At 42.2% G+C, this 25838-nt stretch overlaps 1 protein-coding gene across 1 annotated transcript in view; it reads right to left on the bottom strand.

The window, feature by feature from the left end:
- Positions 1 to 25838, bottom strand: part of USH2A (usherin) — a 1018338-nt gene that overhangs the window by 466103 nt on the left and 526397 nt on the right. Inside the window, exons 36-38 of the mRNA XM_040347840.1 lie at positions 19843 to 19994; positions 12619 to 12781; positions 759 to 938 (exon numbers count right to left, since the gene is read on the bottom strand). Of these exons, the coding sequence (XP_040203774.1) occupies positions 759 to 938; positions 12619 to 12781; positions 19843 to 19994 (495 nt within the window). The remainder of the gene's footprint in view (positions 1 to 758; positions 939 to 12618; positions 12782 to 19842; positions 19995 to 25838) is intronic.

Genomic DNA, 25838 nt, shown 5'->3' with positions numbered 1-25838 from the left:
GGAGTATATTGCATTTGGTTATTTCACAGAGTAAGGCCTGCATTTCTGCAGCCCATCCATAAAATGCAGGACATGGTATGGAGCCTGCAGTGTCCTATGAAGTTGGGTTTGCCTGCAAAGTAAAGGAATAATGTGCTAGTATGCATTGCATACTAGCAAATGATGTGAAACTTTCTTGCAAACGAAGTTCGTGTCATCCCCGCTGGAGGCCGCATCTATCTTCGCCCGTCTTCCTTCCGGGGCTGTGGATTCTGGCTATGTGACTGGCGTGCGCATGGGAGCAGCAGGTCACGGCACACTCTTCTGAAGAAATGGCACGGGCGGCCATTCAGAACGGACTTCAAAACACATGCGCCGATGATGTCATCGGCGCATTATACAGTAAATATCTACTAAACAGTGCACATTTAGGAGATATTAACAGTATCTATAGGTAAGCCTTTATCTAGGCTTACCGATAGGTACAAATTATTCAGGAAGGTTTACGTCCTCTTTAACGTAACAGAGGGAATATCAAAATGCAGTTTCATGACTTTTACAGATCACATGACAAGGCTCTCCTAGTCCCGGACCTCCTCCAATTTTTTCTTTCTGTCATTTTTATTGCGTTCAGCTAGGTTCAAGTCTCCACAATGAACATCTGTAAAGCCCACCACTGTGATTTAAAAACATGCAGTATTTTATTAAATGTTTTAAGCAATGTTATGACAGCGGTAAAGCATGAATTTTCAGGTATGAATATGTGTAGCAATACCCACCTCCAGGAGGCATGTTAATGATGACAGGGTCACTGGTCACATAGCCTTGGCTATTAGAAGCATTCACAAAGATGCTATAGCTGGAAAATGGAACTAGATCATCAATGGACGCCCACTTATTATTTCCTTGACTTTGATGCAATCTCCTCCTAGAGCTGGTAACATTGTAAATTGTGTCACCTGTTTAATGGAAAAAAATCAAATGACGTAAAATAATTATATGCAACAAGCAGAATATTTACAGATGCATGAAAATAGAGATAGATTTGGGGCAAAGCAAGAGGTAGCATGTAATGCCACCATCCCTAAACCTTTTCTTCTCTCCCCAATTTCTCCATTCAGCAACCGGGAGTGAAGACATTGTCCAGAACTTCTGGGTATGGTGATCATATCACTTCCTCTACTTCCTGCTATGTAAAAGCACTGGTACTCGCTAACTGGGTCTTTATACATCCAGTGCTGTCCTGTAGGGGTAGGGAGATTGGGCCAGATTCACAGCTGAGATACGACGGAGTATCTCAGATACTCCGTCGTATCTCTCAGAGTATCTATGCGACTGATTCATAGAATCAGTTACGCATAGATAGCCCTAAGATCCGACAGGTGTAATTGTGTTACACTGTCGGATCTTAGGATGCAGTACCGCGGCCGCCGCTGGGGGGAGTTTGCGTCGTAAACCAGCGTCGGGTATGCAAATTAGGAGTTACGGCGATTCACAACGGATTTTCGCGTTCGCTACATCGCTGCTAGTCTAGTTTCCCATCGCAAAGTTAGTCGTCGTTTTTGGTGCCTTAAGTTTACACAGCAAACATATTGCTGTATAAAGTATGGCCGTCGTTCCCGCGTCGAAATTTAAAAAATAACGTTGTTTCCGTAAGCCGTCCGGGAGTACGGAATTACGCTACGCGCGTCGCCGTTCGAAAAAATGACATCACAGCGCGCAAAGCACAATGGGAATTGCGAAACGGAGCATGCGCAGTAGGTCCGGCACGGGAGCGCGCCTAATTTAAATGGCACACGCCCATTTAAATTACGCGGGCTTACGCCGGAGGTCGCCGGCGTAGGTTTTCATTGCAAGTGCTCTGTGAATCAGGCACTTGAGATGAAAACTTGCGGCGGTGTAACGTATCTACGATACGTTACGCCGCCGCAGTTCTACGTGAATCTGGCCCATGGCTCTCAGTAGACATGTTCACTGCCAAAAAATGTGTTAATTTTCGTTTTCGTTTCATTCATTTTTTAGCTTTTTTTGGAAATTCTGAATTTTGAAATTCGAAAATTTTGAATTCTGAAATTCGAAAATTCTGAATTTGGAAATTCGAAAATTCAGATTTTTCGATTTTGTTTGGGTGCCACGCAATTGTCAGTTAAAGCGACGCAGTGCCGTATCGCAAAAAATGGCCCGGTCATTGGGCAGCCAATTCTTCCAGGGCTGAAGTGGTTAATCTTACTACTTTTTAACCCCCCCCCCCCCCCCCCCTATTTTATAAACTTTTTTTTTTTTTTGATGTACGATGTAAATTGTTCACCACCTGACATTATTATTCTTGTGCCTTATCTGATATATGCAACGCTGTCGATCTATATGCATGTTTAAAACGTCAATAAATCTTGATTATGAAAAAAAGGAGAAGTGAGAACGCTTTTCTATGTAAGGGGAGCATTGTCTTTCATATTCATTCTAGCGATAGGGTCACTTTAAGAGCTCTTTGTAAAACCTGCAAACCTCCATAACACAAGGATCCAAACTTGCCTCATGGCTCCCAGCACTCCTCATTGGCACAAGAAAGCTATTCAGGAAGCATTTGTTTAGTAGGGGTATGACCTAGGGGTGCACATGGCTTAAATTGGGACCTTAGGTAGATGAAAAAACTGGAGCAGCAGGAATTAACCAACACATTGGGGGTTATTTACGAAAGGCAAATTCACTTTGCACTACAAGTGCAAACTAAAAGTGCAAAGTGCACTTGGAAGTGCAGTTTATGTAAATCTGAGGGGTAGATCTGAAATGAGGGGAAGCTCTGCTGATTTTATCATCCAATCATGTGCAAGCTAAAATGCTGTTTTTTACTTTCCTTGCATGCCCCCCTCGGATCTACAGTGACTGCACTTTCAGTGCAATTTCAAGTGTAGTTTGCACTTGTAGTGCAAAGTGGATTTGTCTTTCCTAAATAACCCCCATAGACACAAGCAAAGCACAGAAAGTCCAAGCAGAGTTAGGATTGCTAACCTCTTAGCTGATGTTTGGAAATTTGGTTTTATCTTCAACCCCTTCCGACCGCCGCACGCAGATGTAAGTCGACAGAATGGCACGGGCAGGCAGATTGGCGTACAGGTAGGTCCCTTTAAATCTGCCGCCCAGCGGGTGCGCCGGGTGCCTCGTAAGCGTGTTCATGGGTCCCGGGAACTCAATGTTCCCGGGCGGCCCATGATTGCGGTCGGCAAAGGCAGAACAGGGGGATGCCTTTGTAAACAAGGCATTCTCCTATTCTGCCTAGTGACACTGTCACTGATGGCTGTTCCCCGTGATCAGGAACAGTCATCAGGGATGTGTCATGCGTAACAGTAAGAATCACTCCCTAGGGAACACTTAACCCCTACAGCGCCACCTAATGGTTAACCCCTTCACTGCCAGTGTGATTTTCACAGTAACCAGTGCATTTTTATAGCACTGATCGCTGTAAAAATAACAATGGTCCCAAAAATGTGTCAAAAGTGTCCGATGTGTCCTCCATAATGTCGCAGTCACGATAAAAACCACTGACCTCCGCCATTACTAGTAAAAAATAAATAAAAATAATAAAAATGCCATAAAACTATCCCCTATTTTGTAGACGCTATAACTTTTGCACAAACCAATCAATAAACGCATATTGCAATATTTATTATAGCAAAAAGTAAAAAATATAGAATTTTTTTCAAAATTGTCGCTCTATTTTTGTTTATAGCCCAAAAAATAAAAACCGCAGAGGTGATCAAATACCACCAAAAGAAAGCTCTATTTGTGGGGAAAAAAGGACGTCACATTGCGTGACTGTGCAATTGTCAGTTAAAGCGACACAGTGCCGAATCGCAAATACTGGCCTGGTCTTTGACCAGCATAATGGTCCGGGGCTTAAGTGGTTAAACACCCGCAGAATGAATAAAACTTTTTATTGAACCCGCCATCACATTTGAGGCAGTTTTGTCTGGAACGGTTGCTGTAAAGTTCCATTACTGAGCTCAGGCATTATGCAAATGAAGATTATCTCTTTTCTCTATTGGTGTTCATAATTCACGGATGCCAATAGAGATTTTGGGCTCTCTGGGGAAACTCTCAGCAAGGTAGCCAAGGCAGACTTAAAGGATGAAAATCCATAATCAAATATCTAGATTGATTGTGTCACTTGCACTTCTATTGATTTGAATTGGGCTGGCTGACCTGAGAGAATAATAGAAGTGTGACTAAAACTGATTTATGGGTATAAAATATGTCCTGTGTTGAATGGTAATCAAACTGTATGGTTTAACTCGTTCATGGGTTTCAAAGACTGATTAATGAAACACAGCAAAGGAGTAAATGTGCAGCTCTTGTACGAAGCAAACCATCATATTATATTATTGGGCTAAAAAGGAACTGGATGCTCCGACACAGATCAACAGATGTAAAAAACAAAATTTAAAAATACAACCCACATGTGAGTAAAAAACTCAGGTTCGGTCACATCTTGACTATACCATCCAGTTCCGGTCCTCTGGAGGGATGTAAACGCCATACTAAAAGTCTAAAAGTCTCTTCTTCCACCCAGGATTATTCTCATAGGAATGGGATCTCTGTAATCACCTCCTCCATAGGTACACTTCTCCCAGGACCCTCCAGAGGAATAACCTTTCTCAGCGAACCCTTGGCCTGGTCTTAAAGGCCTTTTGTAACCTGCCCTAGCTCCCACCCCCATAAGGGTCAGAAAGTTTACTGACATCTCTCCTGGGTGGAGGTTTAAGTCTTCCCTTAGGTCTTTTATGAAGACAGGTGGCCACTCAATGAAGTTGAATGAGAAGTGGTATAAACCTTAAACTGCGTAAGGGGTTCTTTACTGTTAGAGTGGTAAGGATGTGAAACCAACTTCCTTCCACAGTTGGTGGTGTCAGCAGTGTTGTAGATAAATCAAAACTTTTAGATGTGTTTCTTAGCGAATGCACCAAACAGGGATATGGGAAATGGAATTGAAATAAATACATATGCATTATTTAACCTCATTGATTACAGTATGTAACTATATGTATCTATGTATCTATGTGGGGTCATTCTTCCTCCCAGCATGTTCTATCTGAGTAGTTGTAAATCAAGAAAAATTTAGCTATATTGAATCAATAAAAGCTTCCTTCATGTGCCTCATACTAGTGATAATTTAATTTGCTGAAGCTCTGGAAAAGACAAAATTGCTGGGTGCATTTTTCACCATGGATCTCCATCTAGTGAACTAATCATGGGGTCTTTTGCCATTCAGAGCAAATAGCCAGTGTTTGTGCATAGATCATGCTCCGTCTCTGGAATGTATACTTGACCAGCTAGCAATGCTCAACCACCACCTCCCCTCTGTCTAAGTTCCTGTGTCGACTGGTATTGGTATTGGTATTGGCACAGGGAGATGATGTCATACAACCTCCCTCCCCAACCACCACCACCTCCACATGGCAGTGATTGGCAGATTAGGACCATACACTTTCACAAAACGGGAGTCACATGCTGCCTCATACCTGGAACTTTGGCTTTGTTATCAATGGCAGGTGGCAAAGGGGCATAGTTGAATAAATATACATACTGTACATGGAAGATCACTTTGCTTTGAATGAGCAAAGTCACAGTGTCTGTCACATTAACAGTACATAACATTTGTTCTATCTCCTCTTCTCTCTCCTATCCAATGTCCCTACTTAGGACCTTGTTCAAAAAGGGCAATTATATCATTATCCTGTGGTTGGCCATGCAACCACTTTGCAATAAGTGAAGTGCTAACCCTGAAGGAGACGTTGGAAATTGCCTGGATTCTTTACCCAGTAGATTGCCCTGCAGCCAGGCACAGGTTTACAGTCACTTTTTGGCTCAATAACCAGTCTAGGTGGTTTTTGTTTTTATTTTGGAGTAACTGGGATAGGGTTGAGGGAATCGAGCCACCCTACCTGGGATTGGCCTGGGCTGTATAAATATTCATACTGCTATTTGCATTGCTTCACACCTATGTTCCAGAGGATTCTACTGCTTTCTGGAAAACAGAGAAAACAATGCAACCAGTAGCAGCTGAAACACTGAACACACCTAACTAATCACACACAGCTGCACTGATTACAGTGAACACAACTAAATGTACCTAACCACAAAAATACAGCTCCACTGAATGCAGTGAGCAAGAACCAAATCTAACTAATCCTAGCACCTATCTAGGAGGGTATTACACGGGCGATCACCTATTAATTCAATTTCTTTTTGACTAGAGGTTAGCAAAAGTGGGAAGAGGATGAGCTTCAGATCAACAAGCTCAGTGGAACATACTGTATTCCTTCATTGCTAATTGTAATAATTAAAGTGATAGAATGAGGTTTGGCTTCCACTGGCACAATATAATTTTAAAGTAGAGCATAGAAACTTCAGTAGCTTTTAGAAGATCAAAAGCAAGACAGCAAGGCAACATAGACCATAGCATTGGGTGCAAGGTGGCCAAGGGTTGCATAAAGTCGTCCACACATTAGGTTGCCAATTGCAGTTGTACACCTAGAACCAAACTTCTAGCATAGCTGTCTCCTTCAGCCCCTGTCTCCCATCTAGGCATGCCATAAGTGGCTTTTAAGCCTCATTCACACGATCGGACTTCCATCTGACTTTTCCGTGGATTTTCAGGGGCTTTGGCCGTGAACTTGGTATGCATACACACGTCAGAACTTTTTTAGCCAACATTCACCAAATCACGTGGTTTTTCAACTCTTTACCGCCACCCTTTGGGCAACTTCTGCTATTGTTGTCTGATCTTTAGCTTTAGGTCGGAGCATGCGCGTTTGTACTTTGCACTTTAGTCCGATGGACTTGTGTATACATGATCGGATGATGCTCCATCGGACATTTGTTGACGGAAAGTTTGAAAGCATGCACAGTGAACATTTGTCCGTTAAAAAACCAAAAACAATTGTCCCATGGAGCATACAGATCGGATAGTCCGATAAAACACGTCCGTTGGACCGTTGTTGTCAAAAAGTCTGATCGTGTTTATGGGCCTTTAGATCAAAGCTAAAGAGGGGTTGTTCTTGGCACAAAAGCAAGTGCAGGATAGTTGAAAGGGACTTCTGTAACCTGTGATCGATATTTAAATCCCTTTGCAAAACCACGTTATTCTCGTCTTTCCCATAGAGTCCCCTGCATTTGTCCAAAATGGTGACATTTTGATGAAAATCCCCCAATTTTTGACAAATTTTCAGTTAATTCAAAACATTTAAATTTTTCTCTTTCCTCTTGAGGATATCTTCATAACTCACAGACTTGGAATTGCTGCAGATCCTGCTTCCTGACATTTTTTTTGGAGAACTTAATAGCTATAATCTCCTGTCAATGGCTACCTGCTTTTATTTGGTCAGAATCTATTTTCTTTTGGTAACAATGGCCTCAATTTATTGTATACGTCTACCTTTTTGGTGAATTTTCATGTTGCCCTCCTACAGGGTCCAGACAACTAAATCTAATTCAATTCCATTAATATCCCCAGCCAATTAATTTCCTCTCCTTCCTTCACAACCTTTTCCCTTGTCAAGTCTTGTCATCCCTTCCAGTTTACCTGCTGCACAAATTAGCTAACAACGTCGTACAGATGAAAGAATATGCCTTCCTCCCCCAACCCCCCACCCTGTCGGTTTTCCCACCGCTAAAATATGCACAGAGTCCGTTCTTTATAACCATCAGGAGATAAATGACTGGTTTTCCTTACTGAAGAATATATAATGGTTAAAAAGTCACTTTTTTCTCCCAGCTCTACATAAATCACAGAACTAGTCAATATTTAATAATGCTTGCCTTAGACCGGAGTCCCTTGATCACCCCTGTCATGTGTAATAGCTCCCTCTTCGATGTCTTTGACATAAAAGCTTGGCTTTACTGCAGTACTAACATGTAGAGGGTCATTACAGATCGACATTTACCTTAATCTGTGACTGCCAACCATGAACCGATAAATTCCAGCAGATTCCGCTGGGACAAATCAGTAAAGTTCTCAGCGGAGAGAAATCAAAGAAAATTCTGCGGAGAACAGAATACATTTTCTGCGAGGGCTGCTTGGCAAATGGGTCCTGACTTTTTGAAAGTTCTTTTGCTGCACAGGCTGGCAACATTTAGTGTTACATTGACAGTCTGACAGACAGAGCGACAGTCTGTGCTGACACGTCGGAGGAGGTGATGTGGAAACATTGCTACATTAAAAGGGAACTCCAGGAAAAAATGAAGACCCCATTTGAGGCAAGCAAGCTTCCGAGCATGCATCAAATTGTTTCCGAGCATGTGTCGGAATTTTGCGCGTCAGAGTTGCTACAGATGATCGGATTTTCCGATAGGAATTTTTTCCGTCGAAAAATTTGAGAACCAGCTCTCAATCTTTTGTTGGCGGAAATTCTGACAGGAAAAGTCCGATGGAGCATACACGGTCGGAATTTCCGTTCAAAAGCTCACATCGGACTTTTGCTGTCGGAATTTCTGATTGTGTGTACGTGGCATTACATGTGGTGTTTGCATTTGTGATATTTTTGTAGACTTAATTTCCTTTATTTTCACCTGTTGATCCAGCCAGCAAGTCTATTATTTTTTAATTTCCTTTAACAGACCAAGCTGCCCAGCAATATGGCTATTAGAGGGTTTAGACAAACCATTAACAATCGTCAGGGGTGCATACAATGGTCTGCTTTTATTCATTTCTGTACTATTTACAAATGACTGAATTTACAAATCCTGATTTTTTGCATTTTTGAAAAAAAACAAAAAGCAAATGAAACGAAAACAAACACATTTTTCAGCAGTGCACGTCTGTTGATCGTTTCTCAGGCGAACCAGGGGAAACAGTACACACGACCGTTTTTCATGACGAGAACAATTACATTTTTAAAATTGGTCAACAAAAACGGTCGTGTGTTCGCTTTAACGAGGGGGGGGGGGAAACGTGCATGCTCAGAGGCAAGTTTTGAGACGGGGAAATTAGCAAAAGCAGCCCAAAGGGTGGCGCCATTCGAATGGAACTTCCCCTCTATAGTGCCATCGTACGTGTTGTACGTCACGGCGCTTTGCTCAAGCATTTTTTTTCACGAACGTGTGAATGCAAGGCAGGCTTGAGAGGAATCACGACAAATCACGTTGAGAAAAACGTAGTTTTTTTTTTTAATGACATGAATAACGGTCGTGTGTACGTGGCATAACCCCGAGAAACACCGAAATCCCCTCCGACTGCTTTGGAAACTGTTTGAGGGGCTCATGAGTCGCTCGGACCAGTCTAATGAGAAAGCCGACCGTCTGCAGTAAAATGGTACCAGGGTTATAGATGACATATTCAACCATAATCCTGGTAAGCCACTTGCAATCTGCAATGTGTATATACGTATTGCGGTCGGCGAGTGGTTAACAGAACAAGCTGTCCTGCAGATATAGCAGTTAGAGGGTTGAGACAAATCATTTACTACTGACAGGGGTCCTTACAATGAGCAGGTATTATTATTTTATGTAAAACCTTTACCCCCCCAAAAAAACAAACGTGTTTGCTATAACTGCTAATGAAGTATTAGCTGGGGTTCAGCTTCAATTTGTTAGTGTATCCAAATCTGATAGTCCCCTCTGTGAAGAACTGATAATGCTGCTGTCAAAAGGTTCCCCCTGCGCCCCTTTATTCAGAGTGGGGTTACTGGACAGATTACCAGGTGAAGACAGAGGAAAAAAGCCTAAAAAAATGTAATCAATACAGCGATCACATCTAATGATTGGTACACCGCAATATAATACATTTTTTGTTTGAGGTGTACAGGACGCCATGGCTGGGTCTTGGAAGGACGTTATATTTCCCCTCTGTTTGGACTGTGGTGCCTTTAAGGGAATGGAAAGGGTTAATGCACCTGTGTAAGGAAGTAGTTTAAAGCAGACAGGAAGTGCAGGTGAGAGGGAAGGAGTGTAGGAGAGTCCAATGCATGGTGAATGGTGGACAAGGAAAGCTGTGGAAGCTATGAAAAGCTGTGAAAAGCTGTGAAAGGACTTGGCAGTGTCCTGCCTAAAAACCTGCTACTGAAGGACTTACCTGGAAGGACTGTTTAACTGCGATAGCAGTTCTGAGCTGTACAAGTCGGTGAGACTGTTATTTCTTTTGTTTTTGCTGCTGCTAAGCCATTTAAGTTTAATAAACCTCAGTTTTGATTTAAGAAGCCTGTGTCCTGCGATCAAGCTGGTCCCCCAAACATTACAGAGGTTTAATACTGCTTTCAGCTTGAAGCTCTGTTATTAACATGGTGAATATTATTTTAGCAGAATTCACCCTGTTGTATGATGGACATGCCTGTTTTTCTATTTGTCCGGCAAAAAAATGAAAAACAAATAAATAAATAAAACAAAAAAAAAATAGTTTTTTTTTCTTTGTCGCTAAATCGATTGTCGCTCTACACCTCATAATCTTACAAGTGCTTCACAGCAGCTCACATCAAAGTCTTCATTGCATAAGAAAGGGGACATGGCAAGCTTTGAAAGAGGTCAATAGAGACTGCCTATCATAAATTCAACTCTTTGGCACATATGCTTCGAAAAATGGTACACAAAACGGGCCTTTTCATGGTATCCTTTGGGGACCGGAGCACAGACTGAGCGCAGCCTTCCTTGGTTTAAGACAGAAGGAAAGGAAAAAAGGAAAAAAATAAAAGTAAGACAAATGGTTTTCTGGTAAAAAGGTGAAATGTTACGCTTGGCTCTTGCTCTTGTGAATTTACTTATTGGGTTTGTATTACAGATATTGTTTAGAAAATGTCACTTTCAATAAATGTGTACTTGTGTGTTGATGACAGCAAGAAAAAGTTTCACCGGTGAAAAAGTTTGTGGGGAACAACAAAATAAATATATAAAATCTCCTATTCATAGGCCTCGTACACACGGCTGAGAATCTCGTCGTAAAAGAAACATCGTTTTCCTCGATGAGTTCCTTGTCAGGCCTGTCGAGAATCTTGTCAAGCTTTCTTTGCATACACGCTGTCAAGACAAAATCTTGTTGTTCTCAAACGCGGTGACGTTTCTAAGCATACACACGAATGTGTTTTTCGTCGTAAACCAGCCCGACGAGAAACACAGCGAGGAGATTGAGACTCACGACGAGAAAAAATAAAACTTTTTTTTCTCGTTGAGATACATGATGAAAAACATACACACGACCGTTTTCCTCTACAAAAAAGCTCTGCCACCAAGTTTCTTGATGGATTTTGTCGAGGAAAACGGTCGTGTGTACGAGGCCTTAGATGTAGCATCCTCCTAAATAGGCTGCTAGGATGTTAGGTAAAAGTTGTTCTTTTTGGCTCCTCTGTAAACATTGGAGCAGCTGTTGCTTTATTTTGGCTGTTCTGGGTTTAACAGGCTGCAGGTTTGATTGCTCTTGATCGCTTCTGGAACATGGGAGCTTGAGCAAGGCAAACAGGCATCATGAATATTTATTGTGCTGCAGCCAATCCCTGGGGGGTATGCCCAGTAGGTGCCTGGAGAGCAGGAACACAAATTGTCTCTGGACAACCGCACACTGAACAAATTGTAGCCTTTATTAAAAGAAGAACAGCACTACAAGTCACAGCAAAGTAAAATAAAACCCAACTGCTGACGCGTTTCGCACTGAAACTCGTGCTTAGTCATAGCTATGTAAATACTTGTAGGTCTGTAGCCGGTTAACGGTTCACTTTCAGCTCAACTTTGCACCAATCAAATATTTCACTACTTTCTTGCAAGAAAACATTCAGGCTGCTTACAGGGGTTGAAAAGCTTACATTTTTTTTAAAAATAACAAACATGTTATACTTACCTCCAATGTGCAGCTCGTTTTGCACAGAGTGGCCCCGATCCAAGTCTTCCGGGGTCCCTCGGTGGCTGTCTCGGCTCCTCCCCGCTTCTGGTAACCCCCTTCTGAGGCGCTTTCTTACCTAGCGGCACGCTCCCACGTCCTGTATCCAGCGTCTATAGCTGCCGACTACAGGACTCTGCCTCGCCCCCCCGGACCTCGCGTCATTGGAGTTGATTGACTGAAGCGCGAGCAAATGGCTGTGCTGCTATTAATCTATCCAATGAAGAGCCAAGAAGACCAGGCCGAGAAGAGTCGAGAAGCAAGCTCGTTCTCGACGCGGGACTTTCGAGCGCTCAGGTAAGTAAACGGGGGGCTGGGGGGCCAGTAAGTAGCGGATGTTTTTTCACCTTAATGCATAGGATACATTAAGGTGAAAAAACATGAAGGTTTACAACCCCTTTAAGAACTAAATGAATTAATAAAAACAATTCTAATTAGTACTAACTCTACTGAAAATAACAGAAAAGATGGCTTGGACTTTGTATTTACCTTCTTTTTCATAGAACAAGCCACGAGCCAACGAGCCAAGAAGACCAGGCCGAGAAGAGTCGAGAAGCAAGCTCCTTCTCGACGCGGGACTTTCGAGCGCTCAGGTAAGTAAACGGGGGGCTGGGGGGCCAGTAAGTAGCGGATGTTTTTTCACCTTAATGCATAGGATACATTAAGGTGAAAAAACATGAAGGTTTACAACCCCTTTAAGAACTAAATGAATTAATAAAAACAATTCTAATTAGTACTAACTCTACTGAAAATAACAGAAAAGATGGCTTGGACTTTGTATTTACCTTCTTTTTCATAGAACAAGCCACTAAAGACGATGTCATAGGTCATGTGACCATTGTGCTTTTCAGGCCCTGTCCATGTCACCAGAACACTTCTTGGACTGTTGATGGTTGAATGGAGTACAACAGTTCCATCTGGCCTGGTTTCTTGAGTGTAGGCTTCAATCTGAAAAATACCCAAATGGAATAAAAGTGTGCTGAATATAAATATTCCACATAGACAAAGAAACAAACTGTTCAGTACAATTATCTAGGGGAAAATTAGAAGCAGCTTTATGAATTATATCAACAGAACTCCCCCGATAAGACAATGGTAAAATGCTTAAGTATAGCAGAATTATTAATGTTCTATATTTTTCCTGGTGACCAATATAACTGAAAGTGAGAAATAAGAGAAATAACATCCCAAATTTTGAGTGGTCACTAGAACAGGAAAAAAGGGGAGATCTTCTAGTGGGGACACAAGTCCTGATTACCCTAGTGGCTACCAAGGACACAGATGGCAAAAACACATTGACAGGACTTATACCCCTCTCTTATGCCACGTACACACGATCGGAATTTCCGACAACAAATGTTCGATGTGAGCTTTTGTTTGGATATTCTGACCATGCGTATGCTCCATCGGACATCGGAATTCCGACAACAAATGTTTGAGAGCTGGTTCTCAATTTTTCGACAACAAAAGTTCTTGATGGAAATTACGAACTTCTGTATGCAGTTCTGACGCACAAAAATCCTACGCATGCTCGGAAACAATTCGACGCATGCTCAGAATCATTGAACTTAATTTTTCTCTGCTCGTAGTTCACTGATTCACAGAGATCTAGGAATCGATGATGTGGCCATGTGGGCGGAGCCTAGGGTTTCCACCTCAACCCTTTAAACCCGAACACATATTAATTACACTGGCTTTGTGGCTGATTAAGGTGGTAATTAAGTTCACTTTGTGCCTTACCTGCATTAAATTTGCCTCAGAACCTGTGTAATTATTATGTGTTCGGGTTTAAAGGGATGAGGTGGCAACCTTAGCATAGCCCCTTGCGGCTGCACTCCATTTGAATTGTGACAGCGGGTGCAGGGAGGAGATCTCTGGCCCGCTGTCACAAGGACGGGGGGGTCAGGGGGGAGAGAGGATAGATGCTGAACATGTTACACCCTAAATATGGGTGTAACATGTAACTTGTTCAAAAGGTGAACCTGTCCTTTAATCCAGGGGTCTCCAAACTTTCTAAACCAAGGGCCCATTTACTGTCCTATACAGACTTTAGGGGCCGGACTGTGGCCAGTAGGATTAAAACATGTTCTGGTGTGGGAGTAAACACTGCCACATCTTTAATGGGAGGAATAGTGCCAAATCCATGGTGTCAGTGGGAGGATTAGTGCCCATTGTTGGTGTCAGTGGCAAGAATAGTGCCCCATTATTAGTGTCAGTCAGAGGAATATTGCTCCATCATTGGTGTCAGTGGGTGGGATGGCACCCCATCATTGGTGTCAGTGGGAGGAATAGTGTCCTAAGGGCCAGGAAAAGGCAAGCAAAGGGCCCAGGCCGCAATTTGGAGACCCCTGCTTTAATCTGAGGCCTAGTACACACAAGAGGATTTATCCGCGGATACGGTCCACCGGACCGTATCCGCGGATAAATCCTCTCGAGGATTTCCACGGATTTGGATCCGATGGAGTGTACTCACCATCGGATCGAAATCCGCGCCGAAATCCCCTTGCGATGACGTGTCGCGCCGTCGCCGCGATGATGACGCGGCGACGTGCGCGACGCTGTCATAAAAGGAATTCCACACATGCGTCGAATCATTACGACGCATGCGGGGGATCCCTTCGGACGGATCGATCCGGTGAGTCTGTACAGACCAGACTAGGTGATCCAATTTTTTTTCCCATCAAAAAATGGAGTGAAGCACACCCCAACTTTGCCCCCCAACCCCTATTGGGAATGAGCCCTAAAAAAGATAAAAGATTAAAGCACAATACTGGAAAATTTCTAATACCACATTAAATCTGAAATCTTTTCACCAGTTTATTGACCATACAGCCCTGACATACTATAGGTATAGAAACCTATGCATATGTGGGATGCCTGCAATGATTGTTTCCAAGATCCATTGTATCCAGTCAAGACGTCTATTCATGTCTGACAGACATTCTAACTATGAAAAGCCTGTGCCTAAGCTTTTCTCTCCAGACTGCATAAGTACAACATTTTCTTCTAATCCTTGATAACCTGTATACACACTGAGAACATCCCTCAGACTTTTATTTAATTTCCATTTTTGCTCTGATGTCCTTAATTTTTTTTAAACTTCTTACATACTTGAAGTTAAAAATGAAGACGTGAATCTGGCATGGTGCCAGGCAAGCTTTTAAGAGTAAATATTCATCAAAGTAGGCAAAGCTATAAAATGTTTAATGGTAATAAAGTGTGCATTTTTGCTCGACCAATTCGGGTGGCATGAGGAGTTGGATCGGTTTCAAAGAGCGAGACGGAACCCTTTTAAAACAGACAATTATGAGGATTTTCTTTGTAAAGTTCTCTTATGAAGTCAAAATGCAGCACATGAACGGCCTACATAAGAGTGACCATTTCCTGACCCCTTCACTTTGAAAAAAATTTTTAAAAATTAATTAAAAACACAAAAAACACAGGAAATATTAGTATCTGGGTGTCTCTGCAGCAAGAATTAAAGTGGACCTGACCACGAAAAGTAAAAACTTCTAGAGATGTTATTTTTGTCTAAGCAACATGTGAAAATTTTACCATTTGTCATACGTTTTTCTGGTGCCTGGGCACTCTCGTTCTGTAGCCTCATAGCTGTATATCTGCAGTATGAGATCATCACTGCTGTATTTAATTGCTAGTCTTATGAGATATGGGGTGAGATTTGGTGACGTCACTCCTGTGCTGTACCTCTTATCCTTGCTGGAGAGAAAGTTGTACTCAAGGCCTGCAGTGCAAGTATTTCCTTGCTTCATTCATTTTGTGCATCTGTACTTGCACCACTTCTCTTACTGCTTTTTGAATTTTCCCCTAGTTGTCAACAGATCACCAGTCATCAGGGGACAGCTCTGACAAGAGGAAGCAAAGCCTAACGTCTTCCAAGATGGCTTTCTCCACAAAAAGACACAGTACTATGAGTACTATGTACTATGAGATGTATGTAAAAACAAAACAAACATCAATTCCCAGCCAGCCTGCAACAAACTGAATTGACTTGTCCTTGTCTAACAGTGCACAGGGTCAATCTGGTTTGTTGCAGACTGGCTGGTAAGTGAGCTGGGAATTTTTGTTTGTTGTTTTTTGACATGCGTTATCAGTCCATGTGCTCCTTTGCTTGCAGATAGGCTAGGTTGGGGTGGTTGCAATTTGTTTGTACTGCTGGTGAGAGTACTATGTACCCTTACTCATTTACATAGGTATCTACAGGATATCTGGGAGCCCCCTTATTGTTAAAGCTGGCTTTCAGATTTTAATAAGCCCCCCTCCCACCCCCACAGCCCTCTACAACCACAGGGCCAGGGTGTGTGAAAGGGGCCTATATCCTCATCAACATGGGGGGGAAAGGTGCTTTGCCAAGAGTGGGTTCACCCTGGCAAATTACCTCCTGCTATATTGGGAGCATGTCGCATGGTATGGTTCAGGAGCGGGGGGGGAGAGGGAGTGCATGCTCCATCCCCTCTTTCCTGGTCTGCCAGACTGCATACTTGGATAAGAGTCTGGTATAACAAAAATTGGGGGGCTCCCAAACCATTTTTTGTGCAGGGGTCCCCCTTTAAATTCATACCAGACCTGAAGAGCATGGTATGAATTGTGGGGGGACCCCCCACACAGTTTTTTTGCATTCTTACTGTCAGCATCTTTGTTTACATTCTGCTGTCAGACAGGAATCCCCAGCTGACACCAGCGATGAGTTATTGGTTGTTAAGGGCGCTGGCGGATGCTGGCTCCTTAACAACCTGCTAGTCAGTGCAGAGGATTGCATATATTACAAGAAAAATATCCCACCATTTAAAGGAATAAAGCATTTATGTCTCATAAATCACGCAGTCAGCTTAAAACAGGAGCATTACATTGCTACTGTTGGCCATGAGCACTTTTTAACTCTACCCTAATTCCATAGTCATGTGGGGTAAAACAAGCAACAAGCAGGTCACTTTAAATAACCCAATCAAAGACAAAGTAAATAAGTGAACACATCTTAATTTTATTTACTATGCATTCATTTATTTTTTGTCTGTGATTCTGTCAAGATTTTCTGCATATCATACTGGGAAGTGAAATCTTTCTACCAGAGAATCAGACAACAATCAAAACACATTTTGGTTGAATGGGGAAGGTTTAGAACCTCAGTTTTTTTTTGGTGCTTCTCCTCTAATATACTTTCTAAAGTCCTTGGGTCACTTTAGGTGTACCGTATTGGAGCCTGGGCACACACAGGCACAAGCGTCTCACTAAGCTGCTCCTTACAGGCCAACCAAGTATGGAAAGCATCCAAGGACTACCAGGTCATATGGTTCTGCACTTTGGGGTACTGTGGGCATCAGCCATCACAAGTGCCCTGGTACCAAATTTCATTTCTGTTCCTATGACACCTGGCAGTTGTATAAGCAGACTTGGGGTCCTTGAGAAGGTACCCTACAGGGCTGGAATTAGCAACGAGCTTGAAACTAGCGATACTCCAAGCAACTGCTGAATTGCCCTCTATGGTCTAGTGGGGGTCCCCAAACCTTTCTGTACAACGGCCACATTGTATATTTTAGAAATATTTCCAAGCTAAAAAAACTGTTTTATAAATGATTGAATTACATTTAAATGACTAAATAAGTTCTACATGTGGCTTTTTTGTAATCAGCTCAGGCCTCGTACACACGACCGAGTTTCTCGGCAAAAACCAGCAAGAAACTTGCTGGGAGATATTTTTTTGCCGAGGAAACTGGTCGTGTGTACATTTTCGTCGAGGAAACTGTCGAGAAACTCGACGAGCCAAAAAGAGAGCAAGTTCTCTATTTCCTCGACGGGAATGGAGAAACTTGCCTTGTCTAATTCCTCGACAGCCTAACAAGGAACTCGAAGAGGAAAACTATGTGTTTCGCCCGTCGAGTTCCTCGGTCGTGTGTACGAGGCTTTACTATGATTCAGAACAAGAGAGAAAGAATTGGAGTAAATCAAAAGAAAATAAATTGCAAATGAACTTGAGCCTACCAAAGCCCTCTTACATCAAGGTCCCTCTCAGGGACCCTGATGAGGATTCTCATGTAAGGGGAAACTCTGATTGGGACCCTGGTGTAAAGGGGCACTCTAATAGGAACGTTCATGTAAAAGGAGACTCAGATGTAAGGAGGGTTCTGAGGTAAGGGGGACTAACATGATTGGTTAATAGGACACCAGCAATCCTACCAAATGATGACAGTACAACAAAGGAAACCTGTGCTGGAGACCAGAGAAGGAGTGGTGGATGTTGGGGAGAAATGGAGACCGTAGGATGACCTAAAGACTTGTGTCAGAGGCCACTGTCCCTACCTGCAGGTCAAATTTTCTTTGCAGCAGGCTGTATTTGACCCAACACTCAAGTGATCACCCAGGCACATCGGTAATGTGATCTGCTCTGTCCGGTGGCACACAAATCGGCGGGCTCCTGGATGCGCGCTCTGTGAGCTGCGCAGGAGTCGTGATTATGGCTGATGTACAGGCACGTTAACCCGCATTGGCGCTACTTCTTGTCTGCTGTTTATAGGTTATGGCTGGACAGGAGTTTTGAAGAAAGTAGAATTCCCAGTAAGGTATGAAATAAAAAAGTAGAGCAGCTTTTTCTGCAATATTCACCCTTAATTTGGAGTAGCACTCTTTTCTGCTACTAGATGTCCTCAATCTTCCAGCAGAATAGCCAGCATCATTCAACCCACTTCTGCTGTGCCCAGGCTGTCATAGTCCCACCCCCCAGCCTGTGAATGGACAGTGAAAGATAATCAGCACACTGATAGGCCTCGTACACACGACCGAGTTCCTCGGCAAAAACCAGCAAGAAACTTGCTGGGAGATATTTTTTTGCCGAGGAAACCGGTCGTGTGTACACTTTCGTCGAGGAAACTGTCGAGAAACTCGACGAGCCAAAAAGAGAGCATGTTCTCTATTTCCTTGATGGGAATGGAGAAAATTGGCTTGTCGAGTTCCTCGACGGCTTCACAAGGAACTCGACGAGCAAAACGATGTGTTTCACCCGTCGAGTTTCTCGGTCGTGTATACGAGGCCATAGGCCTATCTCTCTATCACTCTGCTCTCTCCTCCGATCAGCACAGTCCTTGTCGTGTCATGAATTGATTGGCCCTTTGTGATGCTTCCTCCTCTCCCTCTCTGATCTCTGCTGTACAAGGACTGCAAGAGGCTGATACAAAATCAAATTCCATTACATACACAGCTTTCAAATACAAATAAAATTATTGATGTATTAATGCATAGAGTCTGGCTTTCAAGTGTGTATAAAAGCAAAACTTTTTTGTGTGGGAGGGTTGGACCTCTTTTCAGGTTTCTATGGCTGTCTGTGTCCCCACTGGAGAGATTCAAACTATTGATGGGACAGAAAGTGAAGGAAAATACAAATTTTTACAGTGAGAACGGAAAAGGAAGTTAGGGGAAATCTTCCAATGGGGACTTCTGTCTAATGCTGGGTTCACACTGAAGAAAGGAACGGCTCCCAGCAGGGGGTCCAGTGCGTCCCAGTTCACCATTTCAGGTCTGATTTCAGTCTGAATTTTTGGCTGAATTCGGACCTGAAACAGACCAGAAAACACACAGAATTCCTGTGCAATTCAGTCTGGAGCCACTCCAGAGATATGTGAATCGGTGCCACAGAGAGCCGGTCACAATCTCCTGACATTCAAATTGGATGCAGGGGAAAACCGGATCTAATGTGATCCGAACCTTAAAGGGGATTTCTCCCCACTTTGGAGTCACGAAGCAAAGGTAAATGTCCCCAATAGGAGACAAACAGCAAAAAATAGAAAAAACAAAAAAATAAAATAAAAACATAGTTTTAGCTATTCCCTACTCTATTCAAAGCAAAAAAAAGTTTTAGCTTTGGATAAACTTTCATTTTTAAATTTGTCTGGCCTTTAATAGAATAATTTTTAAAGTTAAGAAAGACACTTTTGCACACATCACACTCTTAACTCCAGACTCAGGGAAAGCGCAGATCTGGTTAATGAGCCATTTCATACCTTTTCACCTAAGGCACAGCCTTTTGCAGTACAAGCCTGAAGCCTAAAGGAATGCTTACTCCAGGGAGTCAGGCCGTCCACAAAATAACTTAGACGTGAAGAATTCTGCATTAAGATTCCATCCATGTATAATCCGTAAGATGTTATTACACCTAAAATGGAATAAAAAATAAAATCTTACAACAAAACAATCGCAATAAAAAATCAACCTGTAACATATTTAAGCAAAACCCACAAGTTACCGGTACTTTAGAATTACATTATTATTTTTATTATTTTCAAGGCACCTTGTGCTTGTTTTACAGATATGAGTAAATTTCTTTTTTTCCCACAAATAGAGATTTCTTTTGGTGGTATTTGATCACCTGCGATTTTTATTTTTTGCGCTATAAACAAAAAAAGACTGACAATTTTGTTTTGTTTTTTATATTTTTTACATTTTTGCCATAATAAATATCCCCCAAAAACATATATATATAAAAAAAAAATTCTCCACAGTTTAAGCCGAGAAACCGAGTCATATTCTTCGACATATTTTTGGTAGAAACAATCGCAATAAGCATTTATTGATCGGTTTGCGCAAAAGTTATAGGGCCAGATCCAGAGAGAATTGTATCCGCGCAGCGTATCAGAGATACGCTACGCCGCCGTACCTTACCTGGCGGAATTTTGAATCCTCAACGATTTCGCGCCGTAAGTTACGGCGGCGTAGTGTATTTCTGGCGGCGGAATTCAAATCGGCGATTAGGGGGCGGGTTTCATTTAAATGAAGTGCGTCCCCGCGCCGAATGAACTGCGCATGCGTCGTCCAGAAATTTCCCGCCGTGCTTTGCGCGAAATGACGTTGCAACAACGTCATTTTTTGAACTTAGACGTGAGTTATGTCCATCCCTATTCACGGACGACTATCGCAAAAAAAAAAATTCAAATTTTGATGTGGGAACGACGGCCATACTTAACATGGCAAGTCTATATATACGCCGCAAAATACCAGCTTTAACTATACGCCGGAAAAAGCCGACTACAGACGACGTTAGAAAATGCGACGGCCACGCGTACGTTCGTGGATCGTCGTAAATCGCTAATTTGCATACCCAACCCGGAAAACAACGCAAACTCCACCCAGCGGGCGCCGAAGTATTGCATCTAAGATCCGAAGGCGTACGAAGACGTACACCTGTCGGATCTTACCCAAAAGCCGTTGTATCTTGGTTTGAGGATTCAAACTAAAGATACGACGCAGGAAATTTGAAAGTACACCGGCGTATCTACTAATACGCCGGCATACTTTCAAATTTCCTGCGTCGTATCTTTTGCTCTGTGGATCTGGCCCATAGCGTCTACAAAATAGGGGACTAATTATTTTTTTACTAGTTATGGCGGCGGTCAGTGATTTTTATCAGGACTGCGACATTATGGCGGGCACATCGGACACTTTTGACACCATTTTGGGACCATTGTAATTTTTACAGCGATCAGTGCTATAAAAATGCACTGATTACTATAAAAATTACACTGAAGGGGTTAACCGCTAGGTGGCACTGCAGGGGTTAAGTGTTCCCTAGGAAGTAATTCTTACTGTTATTGGGCATGGCTACACATGACACTTCACTGATGACCATTCCCGATCACGGGGAATGGTCATCAGTTACAGTGTCACTAGGCAGAATAGGGGAATGCCTTGTTTGCAAAGGCATTCCCCTATTCTGCCCTTGCCGACCGCAATCGTCCAGCGGAGAGAGGAGGTTGGCGATGCTGCGCTCTGGATGGATGGATCTTCTCATCGCTGGATACAGACAACGTTGGAGCAGGAAGCCGGGACCGAGAGTGGATTACCACCGCTGGATTTTTTTTATTTATTTTTTATTAATAAAGGACTTTTTTCTACGGTGTGTGTGTGTTTTTTCCAACTATTTACACTTCCTTCGTGAAATGGTAGGGGTACAATGTACCCCATTACCAATTCACATAGGGGGGGGCAGGATCTGGGGGTCAGACCCTCAAAACCACCAGGCATGGGTTGTGGGGATGAAGCCCTTGTCCCCATCAACATGGGGACATCCTCCCCATGTTGAGGGCATGTGGCCTGGTACGGTTCAGGAGAGGGGGGCCGCACTCTGTCCCCCCTCTTTTCTACGGCCGGCCAGGTTAACGTGCTCGGATAAAGGGTCTGGTGTGGATTTTTGGGGGAACTCCAAGCCATTTTTTTTTTATTTGGGGTGGAGTTCCCCTTAAAATCCACACCAGACCTGAAGGGTCTGGAATGGATATTTGGGGGGAACCCCACGTAATTTTTTTTTAATTGATGGCGGGGTTCCCCTTAATATCCATTCCAGACCAGAAGGGCTTGGTAATTGAATTTGGGGGGACCCCACGCTATTTTTTTTTTATGAATGAATTCGCTCTGAATTGCCAGAGCCGACAGTTCATTATAGCCGCAAGTCAGTTTTAAATGTCTTTTTTTCTTTCAGAAATGACACTTTGTGCAGAGAAAGTTCTAAGTGCGGGAAAAATGCACTATTTCACATGCTAACTTTACACCCCCCCCCCAGGTACGAAATTTAAAGGAATATTTCACTTTTATTGTTTAACTTTTAGCATTATTAAAATCACTCCCCCTCGAAAAAACAGCTGTTTTTAAAACTTTTTTTTGCATTGATACATGTACCCTGGGACAGGACCCAGGTCCCCAAACACTTTTTAGGACAATAACTTGCATATTAGCCTTTAAAATTAGCACTTTAGATTTCAAACGTTCGAGTCCCATAGACTTTAATAGGGCTGTAAAGTTCACACGAACGTTTGGTGTGTTCGCAAGTTCTGGTGCGAACCGAACAGGGGGGTGTTCGGCTCATCCCTAGTACTGAGATTGAATTGCATATATAGGGGTAGATTCACATAGACTTACGACGGGCGTATCAGTAGATACGCCGTCGTAAGTCAGAATCCCCGCCGTCGCAACTTTAAGCGTATGCTCAAACTAAGATACGCTTAAATGTTGCTAAGATACGACCGGCGTAAGTCTCCTACCCCGTCGTATCTTGACTGCATATTTACGCTGGCCGCTGGGGGCGTGTACGCTGATTTACGCCTAGAATATGTAGATCAGCTAGATACGCCGATTTAACGAACATACGCCTGGCCGTCGCAGTAAAGATAGGCTGTTTACATAAGGGGTTTTCAGGCGTAAAGTAATTCGACCAAATACATGGCGCAGCCAATGTTAAGTATGGCCGTCGTTCCCTCGTCAAAATTTAAAAATTTTACGCCGTTTGCGTAACTCGTCCGTGAATGGGGCTGGCCGTAATTTACGTTCACTTTGAAAGCATGACGATTTGCCAACGTCATTTGGAGCATGCGCACTGGGATAGGTCCACGGACGGCGCATGCGCCGTTCATTAAAAACGTCAAATACGTTGGGTCACTAGTATTTTACATAGAACACGCCCCCAACCAGCCTATTTTGAATTAGGCGGGCTTACGCCGGCCCAGTTACACTGCGCCGCCGTAAGTTTCAGCGCGAGTTCTTTGTGAATACAGGACTTGCTGCTCAAACTTACGGCGGCGTAGTGTATCTGAGATACGCTACGCCCGCCTAATTCTACCTGAATCTAGCCCATAATCTATATACAATCCAATCTCAGTGCCTTAAAAGTCCAGTTAGGGGATAGTCTCTCTTTCTATTTAGTTATTTGGATGTGGCACATCATAGACACATACCCACCGATAATTAGCATTGCAGATAAAGGAAAGAAAGCCTAAAAGGAAAACAAATGCAGACATCGCATCTAAGAATTGGTAAGCTGCAATATAATAAAATGTTTGTTTTTGGGTTTAATATTTCTTTTAACATAAATCTACTTCTACACATCCTCTTACCAATGCAGCCTGTAGACAGGTGCCTAAGTGATTTTAGTTTGTAACATCCAACCTGCCCTGAGACAAGGCACAGATAAAGGGGCCATGTGTTTCCCATGACAATAGTACATTAGATTCACTAAATTCTTGCTGATTTGGAATGCATAAGCTAGGACCCCATTACGATCCTGAGCGGCATATTTTCACAGGGCAATGATCCGGGGCTCTCGTTAACTTTGATCAAAAACACAAACCCTTTTAGCCATTGAATAAAACAGTAATCTGAAGGAAGATAATTTCTCTTCCAGCGAAATGCATGTCCGTACTTCAGTGCTTTTCAAGGGCACGCGGGTTACATCAGTCACAGCAACCTTACAATATATTTGGGAAACTCGAGCAGATTTTATTTCATAGCCTACTTTGTATGCGTATGCACATATGAATTAAGACAAGGACACGCAAGATATATAGCAACCATTTTCAAAGCCTCATATGCTAAAACTAAGAAAAATATCAATCTGCCTTTCAGTCTCAAAAATTGCATTAAGTAAAGATGCAAAACTACGAACTTCCGAAAAAAAAAATACATACAACTTCCGAAAGGTAAAACTATGTTTGTTGAGCTGCTTTGTTGTGCTTCTGTGTACCTTAGCTGCAGAGATGAAATAAGACTAGACATGTGCATGACGAAAAAATGTGTTTTGATTCGTTAATCTAGTAACTTTGTTTAGTTAAATTCGGTTAATTCGTTCAGTTCGTATTCGGAATTCGTATTCGGAATTTTAGAATTTTCTTTGAATTTACAGATTATTTCGAATCGATACATTCAAATCGATACATTTTGGAATTGGTTGAAATGAAAATGTTATATAATTTTCGATTTGAATGCAGAAAAGTGAACAAACAAAAGAAAAATCTTCATTGAATACCAGTAATTACAATGACTCTTTAAATCACGTTTGGCTTAACAAAAACAGCAATATTTTGAAATGGTACTCTAAAAACACGCACAGTCTTTGATTTCAGCAATAAGTGTAGTTAGAATTTGACTGAAGTTTAATGTAAAATTCAATTCGAACTTCAGTCCGAATTTCCGTAATTCGGACACATTTTGTTACGTTATTCAGGGCATTCGGTAAAATTTGTTTATATTGTAATTCGGGTATTCGGATATATCCAAATCTCTGAATAACGAATAATGTGTCCGAATATTAATTCGGAACTAAACGAACCGCACATTTGTTTCGTTATGAATCAAAATGTATCCGAATCTCTGAATTACAATAGTAGCAAATTTAAATGAATCCAAATTAAATTATAATGAAAACAACAAGTTCATCATTTGTATTCATTTGTTTAGTTCTGATGTAGAGGATGCGATACTTTGGGCCTTTTGTTGATGTTTGAAGCCTTAAAAATAACGTAATGACAATATGTGATCCACTCAATTTAATTCTAGTAAGTGTGTGATAATTCTAATAAGATTCTTTTTGGGTTGGGGTTGAACTTGAGACACCATTCGTTTAACCACTTGACCTCCAGAAGAATTACCCCCTTTATGACCAGGAAATCTTTTACAATATGGCACTGCATTACAGACAATTGCGCAGTCATGCGACACTGTACCCAAATAAAATGCATTTCATTTTTTTCCACAAATAGAGCTTTCTTATAATAGAAAATGGGAGTTTTGGTCTGCTTATGGATTTGTGGGTGCATAAACACATTGATAATAACATGCCTGCAATGAAGAAATAATTCCGGACGGCTGCACTTTCAAAAATCCTTTTATTGAAGCTTCATATGACAAGTGGTTGACAGATGGAGCAGGGGACAAAGAGGTAGACGATATTTGCGCAAATGTCAGCACTTAGTCATTACCTATTGGAACTAGTCACCACAATCACCTATACTGCTCTTATATGTTACAGGTGAACTAACCAATTAAAATTAGTACTCAGCTGGTGTTACAAAGAAAACCCAGCTAGAATACACGGTACTTGCACTCAAATCTGATGTAAACAGTTTGGTCTAAATCCACTACCAGAAAAAAAAAATCACCCTATTTTGAAGCCTAATAGAGCTTCTGGCTCTAATCAGGTTCTTAAAAAAAACACCCCCACAGCTGTAATTCATGC

The sequence above is a fragment of the Rana temporaria genome, chromosome 4 (genome assembly GCF_905171775.1).
Source record: "Rana temporaria chromosome 4, aRanTem1.1, whole genome shotgun sequence".
Classification (NCBI taxonomy): domain Eukaryota; kingdom Metazoa; phylum Chordata; class Amphibia; order Anura; family Ranidae; genus Rana; species Rana temporaria.
Note: the sequence above shows the minus strand (reverse complement) of the source record. Positions and strands in the feature narration are given on the sequence as shown.